This window comes from Mustela erminea, chromosome 6, assembly GCF_009829155.1.
Source record: "Mustela erminea isolate mMusErm1 chromosome 6, mMusErm1.Pri, whole genome shotgun sequence".
Classification (NCBI taxonomy): Eukaryota; Metazoa; Chordata; class Mammalia; order Carnivora; family Mustelidae; genus Mustela; species Mustela erminea.
In genome coordinates this window covers 17228840-17245575 of record NC_045619.1, presented here as the reverse complement: position 1 = coordinate 17245575, position 16736 = coordinate 17228840, and the positions used below count along the sequence as shown (strand labels likewise).

Below are 16736 nucleotides of genomic sequence, written 5' to 3'. Positions count from 1 at the left end.
TCAAAAGGAGCCCTGTCTCTAGAAAGGATTTTTCCTTTTTCAGATACTTTCGTTTCTTGTGTGAGCTGGATAGTAGTTTCATGCTAATGGTAAAAATGATGGCAGTGATTTATTTATAGAGATATGCCTTAAATTTTATCATGTCTCCTAAATTATTTTCATGGCATTCGAAAATAGTGACATTCATACCCAGAAAGAGCTTCAATCCTGTTACCCCAGAGCCACCTCAAGGCTAGATGATGTCTGCCTCTTTAGTTTTGGTATCAAAGGATGAGACTTGAAATGGATGCTTTTTTAAAAGATGGCAAATGACACGAGAAGTGGAACTTGACCGCTCTGGGCCTCTGACTCTCAGTGTATCTTATGCTTGTCTGGGATCATGCAAGAGTTGAATGTTGTCCTGCTTACTGTGAAGCCATCCTTGTAAACCAAAAGTGTGTCTACTTTGGAGGCCACGGCGGAGGCTGAGAGGAGGTAGCTTGTATTAGACCACCTCAGCTGTGGAGCTGAAAATCGTAGCTGTTAACTGGCCGCGGAGTCCACGGTTTCTGGGGTGGACGTGTGCTTTCACGCTCGTGTGCTCACTCGTGCCTGGTTTTGTTTTACAGCCTGTTACCTGGTTGATCTCTGCTCTTTTTGCCCTCACACAACTGAACTCTTTGCTGAGTGTGTGAAAGGCCAACTTTAAGACCTGGAAAAATGTTTTGGTTTCTTTCTGCTTTGCCCTTTCTATGATCAGGGATAGGATCCTCCTCTGTATTAATAGATGATTAATAGATGTATAAAATATTAATGCGTGTAGTGACCAGGGCATTATTCATAGAAAACTTCTGTTTGGGGGAAATAGAACTGATCTTTTAAAAATATGACCCCCAGATTGAAAGAGAGTCCAGATTGAAGTTCCTAAAGATTGTACAATGTATCTTTTTTGTTCAGTGAAATGACTGTCTGCCTCAGGAAGGAACCAACTAAGTTCATTTTTTTTCAAAAAACATGTTCTATGAGATAAATATTAGTATATAATATAATGCTTTAAAAAGACTTGTGGTAACCAAGTACCACACACTGGGTGGCCTAACACAACAGAAATTTATTCTTGCATAGTTCTGGAGGCAGGAAGTCTGAAATCAAGGTGTTAGCAGGCCCATGCTCCCTGGTGGGGCTCTTGAGAAGGGTCTTACCTGGCCTCTTCCAAACTTCTGGTGGTTGCTGGCGTCCTTGGCTGTCCTTGGCTCAGTCCTGCATCGTTGCAGTCTCCACTTCCGTCTTCATGTGCACGGCCTTGCCTCCTGTGTGTCTGTGTCAGGACGTTGGTCATTGGAGTAGCCGCTCAAGTCCAGCTGGTATTACCCAAATAAGGCCATGTTGACAGGGGTCAGAGGTTATGACTTGAGGATATCTTTCTGGGAGATTTAACCCACAACAGTGAGTGTATTTACACTTTAAAAACCAGTTCGAGATACTAAAAAATGACAGCAGTTATCTCTGACATGGATGAAAAGATGACTTCTCAGCTTGCATATGTGAGTGTCGAACTTTGTAAATCTGAGTTTAGCTCTCGCTGGGCTGATGAGAAGACCAATTCCCCTGTCTGTGTGGTGGCCCAGCAGCGGTGAGTGGGGGGGCATCTGGCAGGAGGACTGCGGGCTGGGCAGAGAGGTGTGCCAAAGAGGTAGGGTGTCTTTCTGAGGCCCCTGCCTGCAAGCAGGTCAGCCAAAGGCCTCTTCTCCCTGGTGGACCTGGCACATCTGGGGACCTCTGTAAGCATTTGCTGCTGTACATCTCCATCTGTTGGTTCTCCTGTGACTTTCAAGCTTGGAGGCTGCATTGATTTGATAGGGCTTAAAAAATGTTGACTAATGAGAGAAAAATTGGGTGGTCTGTCTGCGAACATACTTCATGTGCAGTTATGTGTGTGGCACCATACTGGGTGCTTGTGAGGCTAGAGCAGGGGTTTTAGATGAGATTAAGACAGAGCAGGAGGCAGCTGAGTAAGGGACTGGTTGCAGTTTAGGGGGTCGAGCCCCCAGATCAGGATCAGTCCAGAGTGGTGTCTGGGGTAGGGACGCGGCGGGCAGGACGGTTGAGGATTTAGTTCTTGTCTACCACGAGTGGGATGTGTTGTAGTTAGCTAGTCAGAGGGAGCACCAAAGACAAGGCTCTGTGAGAGAGGTCCTGTTCCTTCATGGAACTGGAAAGCCCTTAGTACTGCTGTAGTTTGCAGAGTCCAGAGAGAGGGGGAAATAATTATGCTAGGTCATAGCCTTGTAAACCAAGGTAGGGTGTTTTGGGGCTTTATACTTGGGGCATTGGGGTTCGGCCGAGAGAAGGTTAGCTCGGGGGGTAATGTGATGATTTGCATTGTGGAAAGAAATCAGTCCCTGGCTACGTTGTGGTCTTGGACCTACTGGACCAGAGCAGCATATTGGGAAGTAAGGGAGGAGGAGGGACTGGGCAGCGGGAGACCTTGATACGTTTGGGAAAGAAATAGGAAGTGGGCTTCGTGGTTCTTGCCAACTGACGGCAAGTGGGACAGGGAAGAGGTGGGAGTGATGGGCAGCTGTGGCTTGAAGCAGGTTCCGGGGAGTGATGCCGAACCTAGCGGCGGTGTTCGTCAGGCCTTCCTCTGTGTGTCAGGCAGTCTGCTCTCTGCGGGGTCCTTATAAGAATTCCCTGGGTGGGGGGCAGTCATTGCTCCATTTGACAGATGGGGAATGGAGGACAGGGAGGTTGAATAACTTGTCCCTGGTTCTCCAGCTCGGAACTGGGAGAACCCGGATTCACACCCAACCAGTCTGGCTTCAGAGACTGTGCAGATGGCTCTCCACTTCCTCATCCCTTCCACAGTGTTGGACATGGAATTCAAGAAATGGACATGATTTTCCTGGTGGCAACACGACTGTGTGGGAGACAGGCCTGGCCACAGCACCAAGCTTTTCAGCCACCTTAGTTTCCACAGTAGCTAAAACAGAGGTGGTGCTGCAGTCATAGGGTTGGTGAGCCGCGCTGTGCAGTTTGTCTAGGCTGGGTTCTCCCCGGAATTGCATTATTAGAAGATGTGGCTTCGGGGCGCCTGGGTGGCTCAGTGGGTTAAGCCTCTGCCTTGGCTCGGGTCATGATCTCAGGGTCCTGGGATCAAGCCCCGCATCGGGCTCTCTGCTCAGCAGGGAGCCTGCTTTCCCCTCTCTCTCTCTGCGTGCCTCTCTGCCTACTTAGGATCTCTGTCTGTCAAATAAATAAATCTAAAAAAAAAAAAAGAAGAAGAAGAAGATGTGGCTTCACTCAAGGTCATCCTTACAGCATTTCCTGAGGGGGCTGGGGGTGGGGTGGGGAGAGGTGCTTACTGGGAAAAAGCTTCTCTCCTGGGGCCCGGCTGCTCAGCAGAAGAGCATGTGACTCTTGATCTCAGGGCCATGAGTTCAAGCCACATGTTGGGTATAGAGATTACTTAAAAATAAAATCATAAAAAAACCTTTATTTAAAAACAGAAACAAGAAGAAAATAGTTCATCCCCATTTTTGCTGCCTACCAGCCCTGCCTCTTGCAACCACCAGTCTGTTTTCTCTGAGTTTTTATTGTTGTTGCTGTTGTTGTTTGTAAGATTTTATATATTTATTTGAGGGAGAGAGTAAGTGAGAGAGAGAGCATAAGTGACGGTGGGGGGTTGTGGGCAGAGGGAGAAGCAGACTCCCCCGCCACTGAGCGAAGAGCCTGATGCAGGACTCAATCCCAGGACCCTGGGATCATAACCTGAGCTGAAGGCGGTTGCTTAACTGACTGAGCCACCCAGGTGCCCTGGTGCAGATACCTTTTCAAATTGGTCTTTTTTGTTTTGGGGGGGGCACATACCCAATATTGGACTTCCTGGATCATATAGATAGTTCTCTTTTTAAGGAACCTCCGTATTGTTTTCCATAGTGGTTGCAACAACTTGTATTTCCCCCAGCAGTGCACATGGTTCCCTTTTCTCCACATCCTCGCCAACACTTAATTCTTTCCTTTTTGTTAATATCCTTACTAATAGGTGTGAGCTGGTGTCTCATTTTAGTTTTGATTTGCATTTCCCTGATGATTAATAACGTGGAACATTTTTTCATATACTTGTTGACCATTCGGATGTCTTTGGAAAAATGTCTGTGCAGACCTGCTTGTTTCTTAATTGTATTTGATTTTTTGCTATTGAATTGTATGAATTCTCTGTATTTTTTAGATACAAACTTCTTATTAGTTATATGATTTACAGTTATTTTCTTCCATTCAGGCCAGAGGGAAGTGTTTTTTTTTTTTTTTTTCCTCCTCCCTCAGTAAGTACTACTTGCTTGCAAATCAGATTTTGAGAAACCAAAGTTTTCTGTTCTCCCAACCATGGAAGTATTTTTTTACAGCATCTTGAACAAGGGAAAGTGAAATCTGATTTGTAGGGAGCTTTAAGGGATTACTTTTTCTGTGTTAGATGGTAGGTCTGACTTGGACAATCATTCAGTTAGCTACCAGATCCAGTACTTTCCCGTGTCTGGCTTTATGCTGTTGAGATGTGCCGCCCACAGTGTTACCCGTCCACGTGAGATCCGGGCAGAAGGGAACAAGGGTGGGGTAGGAACTTGACAAGCTCTCTGACCGTATCGGAGCTTGGCGTTTAATTTTACATGCCTTTTAAAATTTTATTTTCTAATACATTTTTATTGGATTTCACCAATGCCAGTCCATGGGTTGAATTAGAGGTAATAATAAGTTAAAAACTGGTCCCGAGCACTGTTTTAAAGTGTTGAGAACGAGCCACAGCTCTGGGCCAGTGGTGGGTGGTTTGCGGAGTGAGTCACTGAGTGCTCTTCATGGCGTTCTGATAACAGAACCCCCGCAGTTGAGCAACCAGCCTTTGGTTCTGAAGTGTCATTAGTGAGAAGAGTTGGCAGATTCCTCAGTTGAGGAACTGCTCTAGAAGGAGGGTATACTGTTGTTTTGACTGAGATCTCTTTGGTGTCAGTGTGGGTAGTGGGGAGGGAATCTTAACGCCTGGAGCATTGTCTGTGCATTAGCGTTATTCAGTGTGAAGATAGCGAGGTGCTGATTTATTCGGGATTTCTGAGCAGCAGTAATTGAGTAGGAAGATGACTGCACATCATTTAGAGTAGTAATTTCGACTAACCACGTTTATTTGTAGGGGAAAAATAATAGGCCATGAGGAGAGAGCATTAGGAAAGACCCCAGTGAAATGTTTTTAAGTCAGTCTTTGTGCTGAACATCAAAAATTTTAGTTTTCAACATGATCGCAGCCTGGAGTAGGGGGGCTTGTGAGATGGGGCGGCGGTGGCGGATCTGAAGGTGAGGGGCGTGCCTAACAGCAGCACTTGACCTTTGTACGTGTTCTTCGTGCTGGCACAGAGAAGCATGCAGGGGTGGCCTCTGTGTTCATTTTAAAAAGATGTGTTTTTATGAAAATTCTAAAGAGGCTACATGCACACAAAAATCTTGTAAAAATAAGGGCGCCCGGGTGGCTCAGTTGGTTGAGCAACTGCCTTCAGCTCAGGTCATGATAAGTCCCACATCGGGCTCTCTGCTCAGCTGGAAGCTGGCTCCCTCTTCCTTCAGCTTGTACGTGTGCCTGCGCGCTCGCTCTCTCCCACTCTCTGTCTCTCAAATAAATAAATAATCCTTAAAAAAATTTTTTTAAATCTTGCAAAAATTCACCTTATCTTTTTTTTTTTTTTCTCATTTAGACTGATCAGCAGTGTGGCACTTTGGCTTTTCCACATCTTTACCATGACCATGTTGTCAATACAAGACAAACAGATAAGCGCTTTTTAAAAATTCTTTAAAAAACATTCTGTATTTTTGATGGGTTTTCTTTTCTTTTCTTTTTTTTTAAGATTTTTAAATTTATTTATTTGACAGAGAGAGATCACAAGCAGGCAGAGAGGGAGGAAGGGAAGCAGACTCCCTGCTGAACAGGGAGCCCGATGTGGGGCTTGATTCCAGGACCCTGGGATCATGACCTGAGCCGAAGGCAGAGGCTTTAACCCACTGAGCCACCCAGACGCCCCCGGCTTCATATTTTTAATGTTTTAAAATACTGTCTATTATTACTTGGGTTTGAATTTTTTAAGATGCTTATAATATTGGTATATATATACCATATGTATACATACACACACCATATATATGTTACATATTGTACATAACAATATGTACCATATATTGGTATAAAAGAGGTTAAAAAGGCTTTTGTCACTACTTTTCTCAGTAATGTTCTGTTTTGTTTTGTTTGTTTTGTTTGTTTTTTGGTTTGTTCCTCTTTTACACAAAAGTTTTTCTCCTTTTATTCAAAAGTAGTTTGGGTGCTGATTCCTATTGCTTTGACCTGCATACGTCAAAGTGGCCTTGATTTCTTTGCTCTTTTGTCTTTATATTAAAAGCTGGGAAACCAGTTACTTCTCAGGAATCAAGGGGGTAGCTGACCAGAACGTTTGCCCAGGTGTGTCCAGGTGCGCCAGCGCAGACGTGGGTACTCGATGAGTACAGTTTCCTCACGGAACTCTCTCAAACGAGCCCTGGCCTCCCATCTCAGGAAGACTTAGTGGCTGGCGAGGGTCAGCCTGGGTGTAGGGGAGGCCAGTTGCACTCCACAGAAACTTAATGCTGTTCCCTCCAGCCTGCTTGGTGTGACCAGTAAGGTTTGGCTTGAAATCTTCATTGTTCTCAGTAACCAAATATGCTTCTATATTTATGAACTCAAAGCCCTCTACATTTTCATGACTGGGCAGTACAGATGGACAGTCTGGGTGGGGGTGGTGGTGTTTTGCTTATAAAAACAGGTCTTTCCCGTGCCGGTGCCCCGTGGTCGTCCTGGGTCAGCCGCACTCGCTCCCTTCCCTCCAGGGCCCAACTGGTAGGAGGAGCCCCTTCCCAGGGCGTCTCTGGCTAAGTCACAGAGGGGAAGGAGGTGTAGGTGAGCACACCTTGGTGCTCACATGGTTACGAAGCGATGCTTCCTGCTTCCATCCATGATCCCAGCCAAAGCAGGCCCTGGGCGCCTCATGTCTAATAGGGTGAAAGTGTATATTGTGTGATCCACACAACAGGTCTTCATGAGGCTGTTTTGGAAATGAGCAAAAACTTCCCGATAGTTTAATCAGAATTTTAAGATGTGAGTTAAGTGTCTGTGTTACCACAAAGAGCAACCAGATACGACAGAGAAGCAGCTATGTAAACCTCATAATTGCTTATCAGCAGGAATAGAGACAGGAGCAGCGTCCATTGCAGATGTGTGGCCTGGTGATGGCCGTCACTGAGAGCTGCTGGATGAAGGGAGAGGGAGGTGCGGGTCTGGGACAGGGTGGGTTGGAAGTGTCCAGGAAGAGGTGTTTGTTAGGTCTTACTGGTGGGTGGTTCAGGAGGGACACAGTGGCTGGAGAGATGGTGCCTAAAAGGGAGAGTGGACTGAATGAGATACAACGTGAGGGTGTCTGAGTTGGGGAGAGCTGGGGCGGAAGCCTGGGGCAGTGCCTCCCGGCCTCAGTGGCGGCATTGGTGCAGCATAGCTGGCCTGCGAGCTGGGCGAGATGGGAGTTCAGCGGGCCTCCGTGCCACGGCGGGAGAAGCCACGGTCATTCTCATGGGACGAGAGAGGAGTGACAAGAAGTGTTACAGAGGGCTGTGTGAAGGGAAGACTGCAAGGTGCCCTCTGGGTTTGGCAGTCAGAGGGTTCTTGATGACCCATGGGTGTGGCTGGGACCGAAGCCAGATTTCAGTGAAATGAGGAATCAAAATAGACTGTAAGTACCAACAGCTTAAGATTTAGTCTGTAAAGAGGATAAGAGACGGTGGTAGTAGAGATGATCACAAGGTCGAGGGAGAGGTGGTTTTGTTTTTGTTTTTGTTTTTGTTTTTTTTAATTAATGCAATGTGAGCCAGTTTAAAAGGCCAGAAGGAAGAACCAATGGAAAAGGCAAGGTCAAGAATAAAAAGGGGTGGGTTCAGGTGACACAGGAAATAAGAACTTGAGGACTGGGACCCAGAGCCCAGCCTGCTACAAGGAGGGGTGGGGCTTAGAAGAGTTGGGCTAGCCCGGGGTGGTGAGTTAGAGGCTTGTTACCCTCTGGTTGCATTTCCCTGAGCCAGAAGACCCTCCGGTAGCATTTTTGTAGGTCTAGGTAACATTTTTGTAACATTAGTGTAGGTCTGATAGTGACAAAGTCGCTTAGCTTTTGTTTGTCTGCAATGTCTCCATTTTGCTTTCTTCATGGAGGAGGGAAGTTTTTGTTGACCATAGAATTCTAGGTTGACAGGTTTCTTTCTTTTCTTTCCCCTCATCGTTTAGTACTTTGAGTCTATGCCAAGTACCTGGGTTTTGTTGTCTTTAAAGAGGACTGGGTTTTCTTGTCGTCAGTGGTTAACGTCCCAGTAGATCACTTGATCCTCTGGAAGCTTGTCTTTAAGCTTTTTTAGGGTAGTCTAGAGTAGCTTTTACTCTGGGGCTAGCCCTGTTTTTAGATGGGGCTTTCTGAGATCGCTCCTGATGGCTCCAGGGGCCCAGAGAAGTCTCTTGACTGCAATTGGTGCAAACTGGAACGTTTCCCAGCCCTGAGTGGGTTCTGTTGCTGGTTCAGTTTGCAGCTCTGGTGGTGCTTCTCTGGCTCCTGGGGTCCTGCCACCGGGATGTACATAGCTTGGTATTCAGGCAGAGATGAAGGGACAGTTCTTTCTCTGGGTAGCTGCCTCCTCTTGGGCATTTGGCCCCACAGATCCCAGCCACCTCGGCCTCCCCAGTCTCCACTCCGTTTCTCCAAGTCCCCGAGATGTCTGTGCTCTCTCTGGGCTGCACCAGTGTCTTTTAAATGCTTCTGGGTAGAAAGCTAGGACTGTTGAAGGCTCACCTTGTTCCCCCTTTTTGGGTGATTTCCTGTTGTCTGGTGTCTAAAGTAGTTCCATGAGATTTGTCCAGAGAGCTGGTTTGGTACCGATTACTCCATTCGACCACGAATGAAAATCTGTTTCTAAATATGTACGAGTATACGTTTTTAAAAATTTTGACCATAGGGTTCCTGTTTGGTAAAACTTAGGAAGATAAGCAACTGCTGGTTAGTTTACCATGCAGACGACTTCTAGACTTTGGATTTTGCCAGAAATTCCCAGTGCATTGCCTGCATTGGTGTTCCACAAGAAATTCTACTATAAAACAAGCCTGCATTAGAATGTATCTCTTGGGACTCATGCTAAAAATGAGATTCCTGGGTCTACTATAAGTCTGCTGTATTAAGATCAGTATAATTTCCGTGTATTTTAATCTGTGAGTAGACTTTGCTCACTGTAGAATCGTTGTTTTTGTGAATAGATGCTCTAGATCCACAAGCACCAGATGTTTTCAGGGATGTGACAGGAGACAGGCTCCTCTGTAGTATCAGTTGGCCTGGCACCTTGGGAATCCAGTCCCATAGAAGTGACCCTCCAACCCAGCAATTGTACCTTAGCTGTGGGTGCAGGGAGACTGCTAGAATGTCACAGAGTATATTGCAAATAACATATTAGTAATACAGGAGCCTGGATATGTAATTGGTAATATATTCACTGTTTGAATAATTGGGTTCTGTGGTATACAGTGTACATAGAATGCTGTAGTTAATTGAATACTGTTCAGTGCAGAGTAGAAGAATTAGAGCTCTTTGTACCCGTATGGGTGACTGAATTACAGAAATGCAGGTCAGAGCCAAGGAAGCAGGGGGCCGAAGAGTACATACGTCATTTTGCTATTTAGGGGTAAAGTCTTTAAAAACCCCCAGAAGATGTGCAGGAGATGTTAGAGGAGTGGTAAGCACTGACAGGGAAGGGGCGTGCACAGGGGCTCTAACCACGTTTGTAATCCCCAAGGTGAGCATGCACACGGGTGTTTGTAACCGAGTACGTTATGCCTTTCTGCGTATCCAGACTCTCCCACTATGCGTTTCTTTTAGAGAATTGACAAGCAACTTGGGGTGATGCGTTTCATTGCTTTAATCACGCCCATGGTAATATAAAGTTAATATAAGTTAAGTTTTTGTCTCTTTCACCTTGGTTTTAAATGTTTTTACCCTTTTATCTGGAGAAGTTGTGATATCCTTGGTCATGTTACTTTCCTGCTGTATTCATTTTAAGTAGTCCCTAAGTCACTCTTGACGGCTACGGTGTTACCTGCTCTGCTCCCTGTTAAGCTCGTGTGCTCCTGTGTCTGAAAATCTCCTGCTCTCTCCTCCCCGCAGGTGTTCACAACTCTGTCGGTGACCAAGCGCTCTGGGGGAAACATCCTACAGGCTGGCTGCTGAGGTTAAGCCCCAGTGAGGATGCTGCCGCTGACACTCCAGACCACCACCGTGTTTCCTTGCCCAAATCCAAGGGGAGGTTTTAGGAAGGGTCTTGGACTTTGGCACCTGCATGTCCTGTGCTCACAGCTCCCAAGGCCCCCTTGGATCTCCTGGGTAACAGGTGGTGTGTGGAAGACGGGCAGCGTCCCACTGGGGTCACCGTGATGGACTGGAACTGACACTCGGCAGGGCATCGGTGCGGTGCGTCCATGAAGTTGCTGACCTCAAGCCCGTGTGGTGGGCAGTGACGGAACAGCTGTCGAGCAGTTTCAGCATGACCTTCCCTTCGTGGGTTTGCTGATTCTCACTGTTAAGCTTTCTACTGTTGATTCTTTTTTTCTTTTTTCCTCCAAGGTGTGAATGATACTAGAAATGAGAAGTGTTAGTGGTCGATTTTTGTCCAAAAGCCAGTCTTGGCTGGAGTATGCAAGTAAGATGCCTTGTGCACGGGAGGCGCGATCTGGTCCTTTGGAAGCTGTGTAGGCTTGTCCCACACGAGAGAACTGCCCCAGGATTCCCGGGTCCTGTTCCCTGTGACCGACTGTTTAGCAGGGTCTCCCCTGATGAGTTCTGTGTCAGAACAAGTACAGTTAGGGTTGAATCTGGCCACGTTTGCTCCATGCCCTGTGTCACCGACTATTTTCAGTTCTGACTGTGTTTAGGAAAGGAGGTAGCCCCTTGGCCGGCCTGTTGGAAGTAATCTCCAGCATGTGAGCTGCCACTGGAGGGGGATTCCCACCAGGATTCAGCAGGGAGGCAGAGTTGCACCTTAAACAGGGAAAAACAATAAATGTTTTCCTTTATATAGTTTGTGTTGGTCTAAGTGAGCTCTTTTGCAGTAAGAAACATTTAACTTGTGTAATACTTTTTTGGGGTAACTTTAGCTTTAAGCTAAAAACACAGACTATCACGGCCTTACTTTTCACGTGTGCTTTGTATCTGTCCCTTCCTGTGAGCTGCATTCATAGGAAAATAGGTCTTCCCACACTTAATGATTTAACTCTTTTGTGGTAATTGCTTTTTTAAGGAAGCTCTTAATGTCATAAGTTATTATTTTTGACCACAGGTGGATGTGAAGGATTTTCATTTAAAAACCAAATGGTTTTGACTTTTTTCTGTTCAATGAATGACTGGTCCTGGCGGAATCGTGGCGGAAGTGTTTATGCTCCATTAGCTTTGCAGCTTGTAGGTGACGGAGAGGGATTAGCTCCGCAGCTCTAGATTTGTGCGTGAATGTGCGGACTCTTCCAGGACTACGTGTGGACCACCTTGTCCCTCTCGAAGTTGGATTTGAAACTTGTGCTGTGGCTATCAGGTCTCCCGCCAGCAGGTCACCCCTCCCCTCAGCCCGGATTCTTGGTGGCAACGCCAAGTGGCTGATCCACAGTACATTTCTTGGTCACCTCAGGGAACGTCTGCGTCTGCCTGGCACTTCGTCAGCAGAGTGCCTCACCCTGCCCCTGCGGCTCTGCCTCAGGCCCTCACCCATGCAGTTCTTTGTAGACCAGAAGGAGAATGGGGGGAAACTGAGGTAGTTGACTGTTCAGTTTTATTTATTTTTTTAATTTTTTTTTTTTTTCCCCTCCAAGCCTGCCAGTCTCAGAAGTTAGAACAATAGGCAGTATGATATGTTCGTGCCTAATCATGTTGTGATTCTCTCTTAGTGGAATGGAATGTTTGGCCCCCATAAGAAGGATTATACTTTATCGGCTTGTCTTATTTACATTCTATAATTGCCCACTGTACTGAGATTCATGATTCATATTAAATTCTATGTATTTTGTTATATATCTTCTGGAAAACAATGTGAAACATTAAAAGGTATTAATATCCCCCGCGTTGGCCTTCTTACTGCGTGCGGGACGGAGTTCGGGTTTGGTGTTGACGATGACGACAACTCACGATGACGACAACTCACGATGACGACAACTCACGATGACGACAACTCACTGCCGAAGAAGCTTCATGGAGGCCGTGGGGGTTTATGTTTTAGTGTTTCTGGCTTTTCGGATTCTGTTTTTCAGCTTACCCTGATGGGACTGCCCAGTCTTGACCTTTAGGGCAGTAAACCGCCCCCGCACAAACCTCCCTGTCAGCGCTCGGCGTGTCCTTGGCTGCGCGCCTCTGTTCTTGCCCACAGAGCGGCGTGCGGCTGTGTGATCCGTCCTTCCCCTCCGGCCCCAGCCATCCTCCGGCGAACCAGCGGCTTAGGGCGGTGGCAGCCTCTGGCCATGTACAGCTGGTCGCGCTGTGCAGCGTTCACGTGAATGCTGACTCCAGGGCTCTGTTGACTCACTCGTGTGCACTTCATTTTCTTGTGTGTAGGTTGTTCAGCAGAAACCCCTCTTGTGTGAGTCCTTAACCAAAAACCTTTCCAAACCATTTCTTTTCCATCCCGAGTGATCGCGGAGTGCTAACAGTAAGAGCCAAATGTGTGTTCTCTGCAGCCGGTGCCAGGCACTGAGGCTCGATGCATACCGGCACCTTCAGCCTTTGGCCTCAAACTGCTCTGTGGGGAAGTGCTCCCGTCCCCAGCCCTTCGCAGACAGGCTGAGGTGGGAATCCTTGCTCAGGGTGGCCCAGCTAGATGGTGGTGTAACAGGGTTTTGAGGCAGAGCTAGGTCTATGACTGACCCAGGCCCCGCCTCATCGCCACCTTTCCATGCTGCCTGCCGCCCCCCTCAGACGAATGGGAACGTTAGGAGCTGCTGAAGCCATTCCGGGGACTGCTGGCTTGTCACAGGCCACGGTGCAGTGCGGTCAGGGACGATTAATCAGATGTTGTAGCACTTCTCCCGACTGGCTTTTACACTGCCAGGTTCTTACCACGCTCTAGCCAGGATGTCACTGCTCACACTTCCCTTGCCCCAGGCCCTCAGGATCTTCCGGAGGCCTCTAAATTGGCACACAGTCCCCTGCAGGCCCAGGCCTGTCACCTGCACCTCTGACCTCTGCTTTCCTTTGCTAGTCTTTGCACGCCGGCTCTGTGCTGCAGATTCACTCTCCTGACCTCCCGGCTCTGGATCGCCTCCACCAAGGGCTGTCTCCTCCTACACTTGGTGACACTCTGTGTTTTCCTAGAGGACTTTGACTCCACATGGAGCCTGGTGTATGTGACTTCAGGTCGGTCTCTACACCTCGATGATCAGGGTTCTTCACCTCTTCCCCCCAGCATCTAAGACAAGGCCCTGTGAATGCACAGAAGCAAGCGCACTGCAGAGGCACCTAAAACATTCTGTGATCTGTGTGGCTGCCGGAGCTAAGCTGAGGCCCGTATCAGGACCTGTCAGAGATGGCCACTTCAGGGAACCTGTTCCTCTCTTCCTCTTACCCCCGGAACTTTTGATTCAAATGTTAATGAAAGTAGAAAGGGCAGGGACAGAAGACCAGTCCACCTCAGCACTGAAGAAAAAGGCACAGTAGACTGCTTTGAGATACCGCTGCATTCCAGCTACAGAGCAGATTTCCAGTCGGACAGCAGCCAAATGTTGGCAAAGACATGGAGCCAATGGGACATTTATTTATTGCTGGCAGGAGTGTAAATTAATCGGTACAGTCACCTTGGAACACAGTTTGACATTACCCAGTACTGAGTTAAACGTGCATGTCCTGAGACCCAGCTGTTCCACACTCGGTTACGTACCTGTGCACACGTATGTGCACCAGAAGGCACCTACGAGAATATTCATGGTGCTGTTGGGAACAGCAAAAGCCGGAACCTGGGAACAGCCCCAAGAGCTATCAGTCAAGAACAGACACACGGATTGTGGTGTTTCCATAGAGTAAGACTACAGCAAGAAAAATACAGCATCACATATCAGTCTAAAGCAGTCCGTGTGTAAAAGCCATGAAGGAAAATGTACAGTGTGACTCCACTGCGTACACAAACGGAGAATAAAGCAGTGTCTGTATATACACTTAGAGACAAAATTGGCATAGCACCGTAGGGGAAAACGAGAATGAAAATTCAAAATGAAGAATATGGAGTGTAAGCTGGTGGTTGCCCAGGAAGGCATGGAATGGAGGTGGGGTCAGGAAAGGGTACCTAGGAACTAAAGATTTCTTTTTTTTTTTTTTTCCAGTTTTTATTTATTTGGGAAAGAGCAGGAGCTGGGGGAGGGGCAAGCCGAGAGTGCAGAGACCAACGTGGGATTTTCCTTCCGACTGAGCCACCTAGGTACCCCTGAAGGTTTCTTAACCCAGGCGGAGAACTTCTGCACCTGTTGTATCAGTATATTGTTTGTAGAAGTTCATGTGTATCTACTCAGTAGTTCTTCCAACAGCTGTAAAAGGGCTGACCTGGGCAGCTTGAATGTTAGAATGCCAGGGAGTGGGGATGTATCCACAGAGGTTCTGCATTAGGAACTAGGAGACCAGACTCCAAGAAGAGAAAATATTTTATTTTATGTTTTATGGATCCAGTGGGTTTGTTTTTGTTTTTGTTTTTGTTTAGAGATTGAAGGTGCGTGGCAACCCTGCATAGCATGGATGCCCTTTATCCAACAGCTTTTGTTCACTTTGTGTCTGTGTCACATTTTGGCCATTTTTGCAGTCTTTCAAACTTTTTCATTATCCTATTTGATGGTGATCCATCATTGCGATCTCTTGTGTTACTGCTGTGATGGTTTAGGGGCACCGTGAACTGTGCCCATACGTAACTGGTGTGTGTGTTCTGACTGCTGCACCCACTGGCCGTTGTCTTGTCTACCTCCTCTTGCATGAGACACAGAGTCTCGGAAGTGAAGCCAGTTAGTAACGCTGCGGTGACCTCCTCAGGCACAAGTGGAAGGAAGAGTCACTTCAACCCAAAAACTAGAAAGGATTACGTTTAGTGAGGAAGGCACGTCGACAGCCGAACCAGGCCAAAAGTGAGGCCTCTCGCTCCAAACAGCCAGATTGTGAATGCAAAGGAAGAGTTCTTGAGTTTAAAGTTCTCCAGTGAACACACAAGTGCTAAGAGAGCCGAACAGCCTTCTCTGAGTGGTCTGGATTGAAGACCAAACCGGCCACAGCTTTCCCTCAGGCCAAAGGCCATCCAGAGCCAGGCCCCAACTCCCTCCAGTTCTGTGAAGGCTGAGAGGAGAGAAAGCTGCAGAAGAGAAGTTTGAAGCTAGAAGGGCTTGGTTCCTGGGGTTTAGGGAAAGAAGCCGTCTCCATAGCATAGAAACAAAGAAAGTGGTTTCTTGGTACAGAATCTACTCCCCGTGAAGATTGTTGAAAGGGCAACAAAGAATTTAGAATATCCCATAAACTTAGTTAATAACACAGTGGCAGAGTTCGAGAGAATTGACTCCCAATTTTGGAAGAAGTTCTACTGGGGGATAAAAAGCCACCACACCTGGGTGGCTCAGTTGGTTAAAAACCTGACTCTTGGTTTCAGCTCAAGTCATGATCTCAGAGTCGTGAGATCGAGCCCCCCGGTGGGGTGCTGAGTGTGGAGCCTGCTTGGGATTCTCCATCTCCCACTCCCTCTCTTCGTTCCCATCCCCCTTTTGTCTTCTCAAAAAAAAAAAAAAAAAAAAAAAGGGCTGCGGCTTCTGGGTGGTGTAGTCCTGGGTGGTGTAGTCGGTTAAGCATCTGCCTTTGGCTCAGGTCGCAATCTTAAGGTTCTGGGATGGAGCCCTCTGTCAGACTTCCTACTCAGCAGTGAGTCTGCCTCTCTCTCTCTCTCCCTCTCCACTGCTCATTCTGTCTCTCTCAAATAAGTAAAATCTTTAAAGAATAAATAAATTTGAAAAAAAAAAAATGTTACCAGACAGCATCATCTCATGCTACAGAGCAAGCATTTGTGAACCAAGACTCCAATGATGCAGCAAACTTCAGTCTCTGACTACGAAATCCCCACAGCCACCTTTCAGCACCCGCCTCCCGGATGATCCAGCAGCCAGTATGGAGGCAAGACCCTCCACCAGCAAAATGGTTATGGCTCTGGCCAAAAGCTCAGACGATGGCGATTTTATCAATAAAATGTTTTTTTGATTTAGGTGTGTACTTTGTTTTCTTTCTGACATAATGCTATTGCATAGTTACAGTATAGTGTGAACATAACTTACAGCACCGAGAGACCAAAAATGGATTGACTCGCTGTGTTGTGACAGTCACTGTACCACGGTGGCCTGGAACGGGACCCGCAGTCCCTCTGAGGTGTGGCCGAACAGCAGAGAGCCTTTTCCAACCATCACTCACCACAATTCCATCCCTGATAGGAGATCCAGGAATGGGCAAAACAAACTTGAGTTTTCGGGGTAATTTGTGACATAGCATTAGATGATGAGTGTTGGAGAAAGCAGGTCATGGAATGAAAGGCCAGGTCTCTTCCCTTGAGCCCACTTTAAATCAGAGCACTAAATTTCTAGTATTTCATAAAGTCTTATTTAGAAAAGGAAAGTTTTTTTTAAGTTT

At 47.0% G+C, this 16736-nt stretch overlaps 1 protein-coding gene across 1 annotated transcript in view; it reads left to right on the top strand.

Annotated features, from left to right (window-relative positions):
- Positions 1-11895, top strand: part of LOC116592906 (thioredoxin reductase 1, cytoplasmic) — a 63714-nt gene extending 51819 nt beyond the window's left edge. Inside the window, exon 15 of the mRNA XM_032346538.1 lies at positions 10233-11895. Within this exon, the coding sequence (XP_032202429.1) occupies positions 10233-10295 (63 nt within the window). The 3' untranslated portion in view covers positions 10296-11895. The remainder of the gene's footprint in view (positions 1-10232) is intronic.
- The last annotated feature ends 4841 nt before the right edge of the window (positions 11896-16736 follow it).